General features: G+C 38.2%; 1 protein-coding gene across 2 annotated transcripts; it reads right to left on the bottom strand.

The window, feature by feature from the left end:
- Positions 1–451: 451 nt before the first annotated feature.
- On the bottom strand, positions 452–9806 carry ism2 (isthmin 2). 2 transcript variants are annotated; one of them, XM_031890503.1, is made up of 6 exons: positions 9471–9806; positions 5202–5444; positions 3803–4103; positions 3101–3238; positions 2745–2822; positions 452–1742 (listed from the first exon to the last, which is right to left on the bottom strand). In XM_031890503.1, the coding sequence occupies exons 1-6, from the start codon at positions 9555–9557 to the stop codon at positions 1222–1224; spliced, it is 1368 nt and encodes a 455-aa protein (XP_031746363.1). In that variant the 5' UTR covers positions 9558–9806; the 3' UTR covers positions 452–1221. The 2 variants fall into 2 exon arrangements, with proteins under 2 accessions (XP_031746363.1, NP_001116489.1); NM_001123017.1 differs by having other exon boundaries at positions 702–1742; positions 9471–9795.
- Positions 9807–16697: the final 6891 nt, after the last annotated feature.

The raw sequence follows: 16697 nt of genomic DNA on the forward strand, positions 1-16697 counted from the left end.
TACATTGAAATTCAGAAAGAACATCAGCACAAGCATTTTTCCAATGAACACCTAGGCAAAGAGAAAAAAGGGCAATACCAGATATTAGAACAAATTGTGTACTTACTATTTCCACACAAGTAAATGGCATATGTGGTAATTTTTTTTCTATACAAGGAATTACTGAAAAGTCAACGTTTACCTTATTATTTTTTTTGTTTACTTATCACTGTTATTTTTATATACTGTTCGAATGAAAATCAAATATTGATAGATCTGCATGTATGCTGCAAAAGAAATACTCTCTACGTGGGGTGTCACCACGCCATGCTGCTGTCAAGATACATGTATCATGTATACTATTAACTGTGTGTAACAGTGATGATATCCATATTGTAGGGAAAAACACAATGGCCTTAGTTACAGTTGTTGCAATGATGTACTTTCTGCAGCAGATCTGAACAAGATAGAATGATTTAACCAAAATATTTTAATTTAAGTACAGTGGTGGAAAAATATACTGTAGAAGTCATTTGCAGAATCATTAATAACTAGTTACTCATATCAGTGAAAACTGTGGAATGATAAAAATGACAGCAACTTTAGCAGCAGTGTGAACTAACAGAAACCATTTCACATACACAAGCACGCAGAAATCAGTCCTCACCCAATCACTTTCCACTCCTACTGCATCTTTGAGATCCAAAACACCATGCGTTTTATATGTGTGCAAATATTTATAAACACATTCTGCACATAAACAATTGACACATATACAAACCATTTGGTACATCAACAACACTTAAAAAGGCTCTACACAGAGCGGTATGGTGCCATAGTGGTTAGCACTGCTGCCCTGCAGCACTAGGGTCCTGACTTGGACTATGACAAGGTCACTATCTGCAAGGTGCTTATATGTTTTCCTTGTGTCTGCAATGGGATTACTCCCACTCTCCAAAAAACATACAGCCAGTTTAATTGACCCCTGATAAAATAGACCAAAGTGTGTGTGAACCTATGTTATAAGCTCCACTAAGATGTAAATGATGAATAATCTCTATAAAGCTCTGCATAACATATTGGCTCTATATAAATAAAGGATAATAATTACAGTAGTAAACTGATGATCTTCTGGCAAACAAAAATGCTTTCCAATATATTACAACTCTTTGGTGGCAATAGATTAACATCCACTTAAGCAGGGCAGGGTAAAAGAACAGTGGCAGAATTATAACATTATAGCTAATATTCACGGGCTTCCTGCAGTTGCAACAGATACTCCCCCTCAGAGGGATTCTCTGGACAGCCTCGCCCATTATTTGGAGGTCGGATGGCATGTATTCGGCTCCAGTCACCTTTGCATAAGATCCATGGCAGTACATCTGCCTTGTAGTGCAGCTCAGGGGAAAAGTCTGCACTGATAAGATTGGGGATCCCTGCTGCTCGGCCACGTGTCATTAGTCTCAGCGATTGGTCATAGCAGCAGTGCTGAGCTCCTAGGCTGCTGCTTTCCCGAGACAGCAGGGATCGCAGGCAGAATCGTGCCCCAGGGGTATAAATATCCAGTCTCTCCCGTCCTCCACTTGCATCCCTCCATCTAAAGCTACGCGCCAAAGTTTCATCTCGAAGAGTCAAAGAGCTGTAAACGGCTTCAGTGGGATATGAACAGGGGCAACTAGGCAACTCTGTGAGGACTCTGTGCAAATAACTGCTTAGGAATTCACTTTTGCAATTCAGCCACCGATCACAGCTGTCTATTTGTCCTGTGGAAATTTAAATACAAATATAAAAAAAGGCAGTGCACAAGAGAAAGACAATATTAATTTGAGAGATAGAGATAGAGACAGACTTAAAAAAAGGCATTAGAGATATTTAGAAATATTTGATTTAGTTTGAGAATGCAATTGTACAGTTCAGTCTGTCTTACCTTACAATTATGAATGCTTTTGCATTATTCTTTAGAGAACCACTTTCACACTGTCAGTGCTGACAGTGTCCTCCACAAACTAGAAGTTTGTGCAAATAAACACTTCCAACATTTTCTGTACCATGTGACAAAAGCAACATGCCAAATATAGTATTAGACAAAGGAAGAGTCACAACTTATGGAAACATTTGGTGGAGAAGCTATGTGATATACTAAGGGGCACATTTACTAATCCACGAACGTCCGAAAGCGTTTTTTTTCGTAATGATCGTTATTTTGTGATTTTTTCGTCGCCGTTGCGATTGTTTCGTATTTTGCACGACTTTTTCATCACCATTACTTTATCGTATATTTTCCGTGACTTTTTCGTCGCCGTCGCGAAAAATTTGGATTGGTTTTTCCGCCGTTTACTATAGCGCAATACGAAAAAATCGAGCAAAATACAATAAAGTTGCGACAAATACGAAACAATTGTGACGGTGACGAAAAAAATCGCGAAATTCTTGTTTCCAATCTGTTTTTTTCCCATTCGGGATTCGGATTCGGGGATTAGTAAATGTGCTCCTAAGTGTGTCTCAGTTTTGAATCACACCTAGTATATCACATGACGATGCGTACACAATATAAGAAAAAGCAAAGCAGTGGAAGAGAATTCCTTTGAAAATCTGCACACCTCTGAACTTTTAATTTCTTGTATTTGCATTGTTCACTTTGTGTTTACAAAAGTTTTAATAAATGTATGGTTTATTCATTTATGGTTACATTACTGATGAGTACATTTCCTAGCACCATATTGCTCCACACTTATACAGTACATTATCCCTCAGCTTATTCATACCTGATTCTGGCACAGGGGTCCCACTTTCTGTTGGAGTTTCCCAGCCTTTAGTGGTATTCTCTGTAATTTGTTCATCTCCTTTTAAAAAAAGAAAATTAAATTACTTGTGTAAGAATAGAGGGCTGTAAAAATTGTAAGATATCTTTCATACTGTACTGTATGTTGACGATGGTTTTATAGATTAATCAATACCTAATGAACAACCCCCTTTTAACAATATGTAACGCAAACAATCCATTAATCATGGTTCAAGACAAGGGTGAGAATGAGAAGTAGACAGTTTTTAGTGCTCTTCCTTTCAGGTAAACAGAACAAAGGTCTTTCTTCTTTTAAGTTATGATAGACCGGGTTCTCACCTGCACAAGGGGGTTGTTCACAGATTCTGGACTCAGTGGCAGAGCAAGAATAGCCGCAGGAACGTATCCGTTTCTGATGAGCAGTGCCACAGGTGGCACTGCAGGGAGTCCATGCACTCCAATCATCTTCCTCATAATCTACACAAAAAAAGTAAATAAATTGATATATAGACCGCAAAGATATATTGACAGAAAAGTTTGGACAAATTTCTTTTTTCTCTCAACCAACTCTCCTGAGCTCAGCTCAAACAAAGCAGAACTTTTATCAGAGACAGTTCTGCCTGTGTGAGCCAGTATTCTAGATTGAATGTATGCTGAATAAGGGTCTGTGTGTGTATTCTGTTTGCAGATTTAAATGTATCCAATTATGTATCAGAGGAAAAATGGCCACCAGGTGAAAGCTGCTATTTGCTTTAAAAAAATGCAATGGTGCTGGCAAACGGAGGGGATATATGCAGTACACATGATGCCATTTGGGTGGGGGAGATGTGCCCAACTGATATACATTGTAGGCAAATGAAGGCTTTACATGTCCTTTAAAGTTTCATATTGCTTGTTGCAAAGGTACTCTAATTATTTCTTCATCCACTGTGTAATTTTGCTGTTATATAGAGAAACCGAGCAGGCTGGTTTTTGCATATGTTTTATTCTTTGTGTACCAGAATAAATCAATAGTCATAATGACGTCAATGTGTCCTGTACCATATTGATACTTTTCTTCAGAGTCCCTTGTTTTGTCAGTTTGACGAAGAGATTTACGGTCTCCTTCTACTCCACTCAGGACATTGTCCTCCCAGTCATACTGTGATGAGTACTCTTCCATTTCCGGAGCAGGTGTACCAGTGGTCAATCCCTCCTCCTGTGAGAGGTCACTGTATTCCCAGAACAGAGGCCAAAAAAGTTCATGCTGAGACACCCAGTCTGAATCAGACCAATCCGTGCGTGAATCTGAAAGATCCAGCTCAAATTCTGTTTGAGAGTCTGGGTCCACCTCAATAGTGACCTAAAATAATGGAATAGAGGTGTAAGAAAGGGACCATGGAAGACAAAGGTAGACTGGAATGGAGTCAACTTATAATTTATTGATACACAGCATAGGAGAGGACAATGACAAAGGAAAGCCCAAAAACAAACAATATCACTAAATCAGAATCTACTAATCTAATCTAACCTTTCCTGTGACATTAAAGGTGACCATACATGCCACAGATTTGGTTGGGTTATTTAGCCAATTTTTCTACAGACTGAAAATGTAATCTCTTGACTTTTCATTGAATTATTTAGATATTATCAGTTCACAGTTCTGTAATATATTTTTTTTTATTATATCTGCTTGAAGAGTTGAATGAATAATTGAATGTTGTTTGCACATTTGAGATATAGCCAAACAGGGCAATATATGAGCATCTGGCAAATGAGCTAACTGATTATATAATAGCCAACTCCAGCCTTGTATGGCATGCTATCAACTTCACTCAAAAAAGATCCAAAAAGTTAGAAAACAGTGAAACAGCTACTGGGATTTAGTGTGTTACATACAACACATGCATTGTTTATGTACATTTATATTTTATTTTACAAACTTTAAAACACAGAAACAATGAATACAGTAAATCTTGCATGTGTATATGTTAGACACTCTTTCACTAGTCAGTGATAAACACTGTTTTTGCAAGGTCCCTGACCATAGTTACAAAGGCTGAATAGCCAAATCTTCATATGGCTTCAAAGGAACTGCAGGAAGGGTTGGCTGATAAAGAAGTTGTGTTGCACAGTTCCTTGCATTTCTTTCACAAACATGAGCTGCGTGGAAAAAAACATCAGGAGGAAGCCTTAGGTGGCCACACATGTTCAGATTTTAGTCTGAATGGTCCAAAAATTGTACGAAATTGGTACGTGTATGGCCAGCTTTACCTGCAACCTCAACAGACACATCAACCCCTGAAGTATGCAAAACAATATCTAGACATGCTATTAAATGTATAGCAATACTTTGAGCTATTTGGCAATATATCCCTCTTAAAATTGCTGTGTGTAATAAGATAACAGAATTTTAATGGTAACTAGGTGCAAATGGAAAAGAAATATAAGAAATTATCACCTGAATGTTTGGGTTTTCCAAGCTTAGGTTGGCTTCTGCTAAGCCATGCAAATCCATGATTAGTGATGACTCTTCTCTTGTAGGGAAAGTGCTCTGCAAAGGAAAGGATTCACCTTTGACTCCTAGGGTGGACCTCTTGTATCTGGAAGACTGATTTGGGGCAATGTTTCTCCAATGATGTGTCACTTGCTTGGAAGCTGCAATCTCCCTTAATGCAGTAGGCTGCTCAGTCTCCCCATTCACCTACATATCAAAAGAACTGTGAGCAAATCAGGGCAAACTAAAACTTTTAGGGAAAGTTTGAGAGCATAAAACCAAAAATTTTCACTAATGAAGAGAATACTCCTAAGCAACACTCAAATACACATTTTCAATGGTAATAAAGTTATATTGCCAGCATTAAAGGAACAGTAACACTAAAAAATAAAAATGTTTTAAAATAATTAAAATTTAATGTACTGTTGCCCTGCACTGGTAAAAATTGTGTGTTTGCTTCAGAAAGACTACTACAGTTAATAGAAATAGCTGTTGTGTAGCCATGGGGGCAGCCATTTAAATTGAAAAAAGGAGAAAAGGCACAGGTTACATAAGAAGATAACAGATAACTGTGAAGAATACGATGGGAATCTATGCTACTTATCTGTTATCTGCTTAGTAACCTGTGCCTTTTCTCCTTTTTTCAATTTAAATGGCTGCCCCCATGGCTACACAGCAGGGTATTTATATAAACTGTAGTAGTGTTTATGAAGCAAACACACAACTTTTACCAGTGCAGGGCAATAGTACATAATATATTAATTATTTTTATACACTTTCATTTTTTGGTGTTACTGTTCCTTTAAGTATGTATACTTTCCTATGCTATTCTCTGTACATCTGATTCTGACTACAGAAATAATGTAGCAAAAGCCAGATTATTAACAGAACTGTGAAGACAATGCAAGTTGTTTTGGGAAATTGAGTTTTGGCTGAAGGAAACCAACCTCTGTATAATAGAAAGTTACTTCAGATTTTCAGTTTCTTTCATTGGGCAACATTTTATTTTGGGATTACCATTAAATGTCATATAAGACTATTAGAGCATATTGTCACAGTAACATTTCTTCGGATATGCAGTACAGGTATAGGACCCATTATCCAGAATGCTCAGGGCCAAGGGTATTCCGGATAAGGGGTCTACTAACAAAGCTCTGGCTATGGTGGCAGTCTGTCACTGTAAGCAAATAAGGATCACAAAGATAACATCAAATGGAAAAATAAGAACAAAACACAACAATTTGAATTTAAAATACTGACTGAAACTATTACATGATTCATGCTGCACAACTTATACACTTGTATTTTTGTCCTGAAATAGTGCTTAGGACAGGACACTTTAAAAAGCATCACTTTACAGCATAGTTTTGTATAGACTATGGGCAAAAATAAAGGTTTGTTGCTACTTATGCTAAACTAGGAGTATTCTCTATTCTTCATCTCCTCTTTATAGTTCTATCTAGCAACATCCCCAATCATTTATGTCATGCTCCTTAAACCACAGGCCACATATCCTCTTAGTTTTCTTTTAAGGTTATACAGGTATGGGATGCCTTACGTGGAAACCCATTATCCAGAAAGTTACAGATTACGGGATAGTGGATCTCCAATATAATCTATTATAATTAAAAAATTCTTATTTTTAAAAGTGGTTTTCTGTTTCTCTGTAACAAATAAACAGTACCTTGTACTTGATTCTAGCTAGCACGACTCATGATCTATATTGGTGGCAAAACATGCGACTGAATATATTTAATGTTTAAAAGATTTTTAGCAGAATCACAATTTTGGAAAGATCTCTTATCCAAAAAACCCTATGTCCCAAGCTTTCCAGATGATGAATACTATATACATTTGAAACCCAAGACCCAGACAATGTTTTTCTGAGAGAAACTGACTATATTTACTACCTTAACATGTCCCATTTTTTTTTTAAATAGCCAAAATATCAGTAAGACTTAATTTCATGAGCTAACCATACTCAGCTAAATTGAATCTGACCCTATATGTTTAAATTTGGGTAGATGAACAACAAAGGCAATGATTTCATGGATTAGAAATGGGAAACATCTGTTCTGCTAAAATGGGATAATTATTGAAAAATGTTTGTCCCATGTACAAAAAAACAAAAAGGAGATAAAAGCAACTAAACCCCCTTCAGGGCAGGCATTTAACTACTAAGGATCTGTATTAACATAATGGTTCCCCTGCTAGTGTCACAGGGGATATTTTGAACAGCAGAGAACAGTAGTGCTCACAAAGCCCCTCTCTGCCTGTCACTACTCCTGCCCTGGTTACCAAACATAAAGCAGTGACAGCCAGACCTAAGCAGTATAAACACTCAAGGGTTACCACAGTGGCTAATAAAATGCCCTCATGAGCCATTACCATATAAGATACCTAAAAATACCTTAAATAGTGTTACAGAAAATATTTTGTTGACCATGGTGATCAACAGCTGTAGAGCTGTTCTAGAGAAAAGGTTGCCAAAACAATTTCACTGGCATCCATAGGAATTGTAACAGAGCACCCACGACCTGCATTTATCAACCAATAAGACAAAGGTGCATGCCTCTGGGAAATAACCACTCATACAGGGTAAGTCACAGCACTTCCTACTGGGGTCATTAGGAAGAGACCGTAGTTACTAGTATGCATGAGCTTTTCAATTCTGCCCCCTATACTTGGTGTGGGATCTATCATCCAGAATGCTTTGGACCTGTTTTTCTGTTTATGGAGTATTTTTGTAATTGGGATCACCATATCTTAGGTCTATTTAAAAACATAAAGTAAATTGCTTGTATTGCACCCAACATGGATTGTATTGCAGAGAAAAAGGAGCTCATTTCAAAAATACTATTTTTTTTCAGTTGTTGTTCATAGGGAATGTTTGGGGAATATTTCAAACTTTTCTGGTTACTGGATTTCCAGATCATAGATTTCATACCTCTTTGTGCAAAATCTAGGACATACTCTGTAATGTATGTATGAATGCATTCCAATTATTTACAGACAAGTGTCATCTATATAAAGTCCTGTGCTGTACATGAAAAACAAAACTATAGGCTAAGGCTATACAACACCATGAATGTAATGTTTGTATATACTTAAGATGGTCTAGGTGCCAAAGTTTAAATATTTAGCAGATTTGTAAATAAAGTAAATATGTATGCAAGTCTGGAACCTCTAATAATTGATAAACAATACATTGTCCACGGAACATGAAATCTTTGTAATTCTATTGCACACTACAGTAGAACTTACCATATCATATATGTGTAGTATAGTCAGAACATTTCTAGGTCAGTCTAATCACCTCTAGGTGGTTTATTATACCAACTCCAGTAAATTAAAGAGATAAAAGCCATTAAGCATTCAGTAGCCATTATGCTCAATACTGCAGAATGTTGCTAAATGATGTTCAGCATCAGGAGGGAGGCTACAGGACATCTAGAATGTTGCAACTAACTGGCTGTTAGAAGATGCTAAAATGTTATAATTTCGCATTTTCTGGGAAACTACAGGTTATACATCCCATTTACATGTTATGGGAATGTACACTATTTCTTTTATTATTATTATTGCTAGGGTTATGGCACACCAGATGCATCTTAATGATGCATCACTTTCTTACTAATGGAATGCTTAGTGTGAATAGCTCTGCACTTCTTAGTAGTACTTGGAACCATGCTTCACTGATCCACTCCAACTAGATTATAGCTGACACAAATGGCAAACAATTCTGTTATGCCATAACTTTAACAGAAAAGCCATGTTACAGCTGTAAGAGGATGAGGAACACTACATCGGCTGCATAGTTTTTCTATACTATCCTCTTTTCCCATAAATATGTGATGGCTGGGGATATATTTAAAATACATTCTGTCCAGATGTAAGAATATTATTGCAATGAATAAATGGGATATTACAGCAGGAGTGTAATTCAGAAGACTGTACTAAGGCAATGGAAGCTCCTGGGGGAAGAGCTGCAGCTTTACACAGCCTGCAATCCTGCCTCATGGCTCCATACCACAGGGTTCTAGATGGAATACACTGCTGTTGATAGTAATGCACATCTTTCTCTTGGATATACCATAACACACGATGCACAATATCAGTGCTGCTTATGTTGTTAACATAAGGCTTGCAGTCAATAGCAGCACATAATGGAGACTTGCCTGTAGAGCTTGCACTCTTGCACAGATCTACGCCAAGCGGCAATGGAGCACTTACCAGAGAGGGTCTGGAGTTCAGAGCAGGGGCTGCCCCCAAAAGTTCCAGGGAGCAGGTGAGCAAGAGCAGTGCTGGGAGCCCCGGCATGGCTGAGCCCAACACACCCGTCCGTTTCACTGACACTTCATGTGTTCCCCCTGAGCTCAGGCTTTGCCTTTGGTGTGTAGAAGCCCATGTCTCCAGTGTCCACTGCCTACCTCATCCCGGCCCCACTCCTCCCACACCCCGGCTGCTAGTCCCACAGCTTTCCGTCTGTCCGTCTTTCCTCGGAGTCTCCGCCTGCCCTTGCCTCCCGTGTATCTCTCCCTCCGCAGTGAGACTCTCCCCTCTCTCCATCCAAACTTTCTGGAGGGGCGGACCGTGTGACGCAACTGGGCGGAGCCAGGTAGATAAGATGAATGAAAGGGAGATAAGTGCAGGTTGTAGGGCTTGGTTGGTGAGAGTTGCTAAAAGGGATGCTGCAGTTTGTGTGTGAGCAAAGTAAATAAATACAAACCGCGTTCATAATGACTGGGTGTTATGAGTAGCGTGTGTATATACCAGAGGATAAGGACTGGGAGTTATGAGTAGCGTGTGTATATACCAGAGGATAAGGACTGGGTGTTATGAGTAGCGTGTGTATATACCAGAGGATAAGGACTGGGAGTTATGAGTAGCGTGTGTATATACCAGAGGATAAGGACTGGGTGTTATGAGTAGCGTGTGTATATACCAGAGGATAAGGACTGGGTGTTATGAGTAGCGTGTGTATATACCAGAGGATAAGGACTGGGTGTTATGAGTAGCGTGTGTATATACCAGAGGATAAGGACTGGGTGTTATGAGTAGCGTGTGTATATACCAGAGGATAAGGACTGGGTGTTATGAGTAGCGTGTGTATATACCAGAGGATATTTGCAGCCGCAATGTGGGCTAGTGGGTACAGATGTCACAGCACTTGAGGGGTTTCACAAAAGGGGACGAAAGTAAAACAGAATGTTGGTCTTATGTCAAATTCACAAAAGGCTGAATACTTCCCTGCCATTTTTTTAAAAGATTTCTCCAAGATCCTTAACTTCTTATTATATTTACAAGACTACTGTCAGTGAAGGTACCAATGTATAGGTTCCAGTCACTGGACCCCGAATAACTATTCAGCCCAAACTGGTGCTAAAACAGTAGTGATCAGTATAAACACTTAACAATCAAAAGAAAATGTGATTGGTCAGCTGATTGAGGACGCATCACCCCATATTGGCTACTTTGGTTTGGATAATCGTGTAAAAAACCTCCATTTTTTTAATTAGGTTTAGTGCCCCTTCCTTTTGGGATTATATACTCTGGGCATATCTGCCCCTGGGCAGTAACCTATGGCAACCATTCAGATATTTGCAGCTGGAAAAAGCTTATAGCTGATTAGTTGTTATGGGTTACTGCCCAGGTAAAAATATGGCCAGTGTTTATAAATAAGCCCCAGTGTTTGGTCTTTAGAAATTGACCAACTGAACAGAACTGTAACAATTTTATAAGCCACATAGTATCTCGGTCTAGATAAGATGAACAGTTATAGGTAAGGATTTAATTTTGCATAATTGCATTGCTGTAATAATTGCAGAATTGTAAGGCACTGAGGTCCAGATAAAATATTATCATAATCAGGTGCGGAAGCATTTTGGAAACCCAGCAGTCCAGGGTATCCTGTGAGGGCTCTGATTAATGTACATTTTTAACATACATATGCAAAATAGCTCATCCATACCAAGGTTTATGTAAGATGGTATCTAAATATATTAAGATGGGGCAAGCCAATATGCCCATATTCTAAGAAGGTTACTCCATATCATATCTCTATGATTGGGGCTTTCATAGCTATTCACTTCATCATCAATGTCTTTCTAGCATAGAATAGTGGTATTCTCCCTACATGCCTTTATCTACCCAAACATCTGTGACAAACTTGTGGAAAGAGTATTTTAGGGTGAAGACACACGGAGCTACTAGCAGGGCCGGAACTAGGGGTAGGCAGAAGAGGCAGCTGCCTAGGGCGCAATGATTGAGGGGCGCTCTCCTGCCTACCCCTAGTGCTACTTTGTCATTGCCCCCGCCGCTTAACATTAGCGGTGGAGGCAATGACCGATCGAATTGCCATTGATATGGCTACTAAAACAGACAATGCTGATGATTTACTGATACATGTCTCTACGTGTGTTTTAGCAGAGGCAATTCTCAGTATTGTATATGGCAGGGTATTTTCTGAAGTTTAGTAGCTCTGTGTGTCTTCACCCTTAGGGAAGGTTGATACAGTTCATTACCTCATCCCATAATTGGGCTATACTCTGCCAGTGTGGGTATAGATTTGCATTTGATTCCCCACATTTACAGCAATAAAAATGTGTAGCTCTGCAAATACACCCTTTTATGTCCCCTTTTACAGTCCTTCATATCTAGGTGTGAAAGATTATATTTCCATGCATCCATTCCCTTGCTGGTGTGGCTATCTCACAAATCCAATAGAGGGGAACAATATGTTTTTTGAAGGTCAAACCACATGTACAAACACAAAGCAAAAAAGAAATAGGTGCAAATGAGAATCTGTTTTCCAAGCCCACATAGGAGCAAACAGAATAAAGATAAAAATTAACTAATAACTCAATGCACACCTATTAAAAAATCAGAAGGTCAAGGAAGCAATTGGTATGTTAACATAAAATGCCCTTTATATAGTAAGTAAATATTAACAAACAAGAGTTTCACAGTTCAGTGCATAGTATACATCACAATTAGCCTTGACACAATAAAGCAGATACACAAAAGCAAACACACGTGGATTGAGAAAACCCCAACATTTCAGAACCAAGTCCTTTGTCAAGGGGTTGCCCAACTTAATATTGGTGATTCATGGTTAAGTAAAATGTGTTATGCAGGTAAGGGGTGTTCCAGTCTGGTTAGAGTACATGCCATGTGTAACATAAATATGCCTCATTATCTAGAATTGTATGTTCATGTAAAAATGTTTTTCTTCTTATCTACTGAGATTCAGATCATTTTATGTCTTTGCAATAAAATGTTGTCCTTTGCTATCTATTCATCTTTATAAATTAATTGTGTTTAATAGCATATATAGTGGTCATTTTACCTTTAGCAACATATCTTGCTAAAAAGTATGGCCTCAGGATACTCAAAAATTGTCCTAATCACCAGTGGTGTAACTAGATCCTGTGCATTCCTGTGCAAATTTGGCAAAGCTCTGCTGAAGTTCCAAAACAGCCCACTGCCTGGTGAGGCGCAGTCAACCCCCCTGCACCCCTCTGATAATTTTACCATTGTTTCCTATGTAAAATGCATCAAAATACATTTTGTTTCTCACCCAAAATGTTTTGCAGGGATTAGTTCTGAATGTTTGGACAAATGCAAAGTATGCAAAACTGTTCTATGTGACATTAGCCCAATTTAGTTTCATTATTATAGTTAGATCTATTTTAACTGATAAAACACCCATCCCTTGGTTTTGGAACATTTTCTTTTACCCAGTATATGATTATCTTTTGTACTTATTTTGACCTTTTACTAATTAGCCTTTGAGATTTTAACAAATGGAAAAAAAAGGAAACTATTCCACTAAGATTGCTTAGATATGCTGCAGTTTTCAAACAAATAGGCGACTAGCTCTTAGTGTATAGGCAGCCTTTTCACAATCGATGGGGTATTTTTGTCACTGTCCTACAGGAATCAGATGGCTCAGTCTGATGTGTGATTTCATTTGGATATATCAAACAAAAAAAACAGAAGTTTCATACGTCAGTGCTGCAGGGTGCTTAACCAAGTTATTAGCAACCAGATAATGTAAGCAAATGGTTAAAACACCATTGAACAGTTCTGCCCAGCTTCTTACATACTGAGGGCTATGTATCACCATACTAAAGGTTGGCTGGCCAATGCAGGGAATATTTCTTCAAAGTCAACCCTGTAGGTACAACAGACCTCCCATATTTATGCACACACAGCTGGAAACTTACACTTACTTGACTCTCTTGCTGTTTTTCTGTCCCCTTTTATCCCTTTTCTCAGCCTTTTTCTCTCATTCTTCAGCATTTTTGCTTTTCTCCACTCCTTTGTAGCATTTCCTCTGTACCCTCTCTATTTTCACCACTTTTTCCATTACACTCCTTTGCTTGGTCTCTATTTGTTAATATTTTCTGCTCTTTTTCCTGTATTCCTCTATATTAATTTATTTTGCCTACAGATTCTCCTGTTCTGCACCACTAATACCAAGCACTTTGTTCTGTTACCTGGCAGGGTAAATACGTAAGCCATAAAGGGATTGATTACTTTTGATAGGTATCTGTATTTACCTTGTCAGGTAACAGTGGAAGGCAAGTATTAAATGAATGGTGCTGTAAAGGAGATTTATTTAAAGAACATTTTTGTAGTTCTAGAAAATATTATTTACATATTTGTAGATAACACTAAACGTAAAGATGCTAAATAAATCTGCCCATATATGTGATTTTCCTTTTCTTGGCCACATTTCAGGGCACCATACCAATGAATGAAACCTGGAAAAAAATGAACTATTCATAATTGTCATTCTGCTGTTATTTCTGCAGTTTCGACACTGGCCTTATAACTCCACTGGGCACTTTGCACAAACATTTAATATAGACACATACAATGTGGGTGGCTGAATCTGCACATCTTGTATGAATTCCAGAAGTCCTTAAAGGGGACATGTAGCATGTTTTTAAAATCACTTCCTCATCTGGGCAAGAGTCTATAACCTGATCTTTTCAGTGCTACATCTAAACTTACGCAAAAACCCATACGAAGCTTTAATGGGAATGCCCTCAGCTACTGTCCCAAAAGTCAAACAAAAACTCTTGAACTGTATGTTCCTTGCAGCCAGACAAACAATAGCGAAGTCCTGGAAGGCCCCATCTATTAATTTTACACTGTTTAAAAACAAAGTAGATTGGATCTTTATCAATGAAAAGCTATCGAGCGTCGCTAACGATAAATTTAACTCATTTCAACTAGTTTGGAAACCCTGGATAACCTATAGGTTTCAGGATCAGTTACCCCCCCACCTCCTCACGATATGAGTAGATACAGCAACAATAATTAAACCAGTGACCAATTCACATGGGATACTATATCTCCACTACCCAGTTACTAAGTTACTATGTTATTATGTTTTTTCATGCTAGTTTGTTTTTATTCCGCTTCCCTTTTTCCTTTTTCTTTCATAATCACTAATCTATGGTTATAAAGATAAGGCTATGCATAACTCAGACTAACTTTACAGGTATATAACATATTTTAAGAAACTTGACTGCAGCTTCCAAAGCATAATAAAAGCAACATTGCTGAGGGAACTGGAGAAAGTAAAGCTAATGGGGCGTGCCCCTGTAAGAAGCATAATGTAAGACCAGACCGGTAAACAAATGTATGATTGGAATGATTTTATATTATATAAATAAAGATGTAACTTTTCTGTAATGGATACGGTTCATGTATGCTATGAAAACTTCTAAAAAATAAAAATATTAAAAAAAAATCACTTCCTCATCTAGGCAGTGTTAAATAATATCTACTGCCTGACTTAAATTTGTGCTAAAAAAAAAAAGCATTATTACTTCCAGCTTTATTAGAGCACCCCAAGTCCCATGGGCTACTGGCTCTTCCAAACAGCCTTGAAAAGCAGCCAGTGGAAGTGGAATGGTTCATGGTTTTCAATGAAGCATCAAAGAAAGGTAATAGTTACCAGAATATGTCTTACATTTTTAGAAGTATAAATATAATAAAGTCAGTTTCAGAAAGCTTCATCTCCACCTTGCACTAAAGCCAAAATATCTTAATTGAAAGCATAAAAGCATGTATTTGGAGGTGTGAAAAAAAACACATACAAGAACCTGTTTTTTTTTAAAAAGAGGGCGTGGGGAACTAACACTGTTTAAGTCAAGCTGTGCAACAGCAATCCTTTTAGTAAAAAGTGTGTTTAGAGTATTTGTGATGTCTGTTAATCCCATAGGGAATATGGTAATTTCTTCAACTAAGCATTGGTTTGCTAAGGGCTGCAAGAGAGGGCAGAATGATCAAGTTGCTATAATAAACTGTTGGTTAGATAAACAATGTCCTACATGGGACTTTTTTAAACATACCCCTTCATTAGCTACAAGGCGTTCTCTGGTGTAACATTACATCTATCTCTCGTTTGGCTGAAATGTTTTCTGGTGTATATATGAAGAGATGTTAATAAATAATGCAAACCATGTAACACAACCCATCCATAGAGGCGTAAATTAGTAAGGTCAGATGCAGAGGATGAGATGTTTGGTAGTAATTACTAATCATATCCATCCTGTACCCCAGCCTTCTAGAATACTGTAACCTGACATTGGCTCATAACTGTTTATTTATTTGGTGACACACAAATATACAATGTGGAAAAACAAAGTAAAACGTGCCTTGTAGTAAAAACACATTTTACAATTTCTTAATAAAAAGTTAAATTGTGCTGTACAGGGAACACAATTTAGAAAATACAAACAATATTGGCTTACTAAGGCCTGATTGACTATTAAGCACCATTGACTATTAACAGTGCCTTTGGTTTTTAAAGGGGTTACCTTTAAATATAGTTTATGATATAGAGCAGTGCTGTCCAACTGGCGGCCCCCCTCCTGTCTGACTGCTCACCTTTGTGTAAACTTTAAATGGTATCAGTACTGAGATTAACTGCCCCCCCCTGCATTTTTCACACCTCAGATTCAGACTGTAAACCCCCTGTATTGTTTAAACCCCGTACTGTTCACACCTTGTAATCCCTGCATTGTTCACACCTCAGGCTCAGACTGTAAACTCCCACATTGTTAACACCTCAGACAGAGCAGTGCCAGCATTGTGTCACTGTATGTACTGTCTGCCCTATGCTGCCTGTGTGCATGGCACACATAAGCAGCATAGAGCAAACCATTTGGGTTTTTGCTGCCTGTCAAGCAAAGGATAGCTTACAAAATCCTTCTGCTGACATTCAAAGCCCTTCACTCCTCTGCTCCTCACTACATTTCTTCACTGGTCTCCCTACATGTTCCTGGTCGTCTCCTCCGCTCCTCTCACAGCCTCCGTCTCTTTACACCATCCACACCCACTGCGCTCTCTCGTCTTAAACCTTTCTATCTCGCTGCTCCTTACCTCTGGAACTCTATCCCTGAATCCCTCCGTAGGGAAAACTCACCCACTCTCTTTAAG

This window comes from Xenopus tropicalis, chromosome 8 (genome assembly GCF_000004195.4).
Source record: "Xenopus tropicalis strain Nigerian chromosome 8, UCB_Xtro_10.0, whole genome shotgun sequence".
NCBI classification, from domain to species: domain Eukaryota; kingdom Metazoa; phylum Chordata; class Amphibia; order Anura; family Pipidae; genus Xenopus; species Xenopus tropicalis.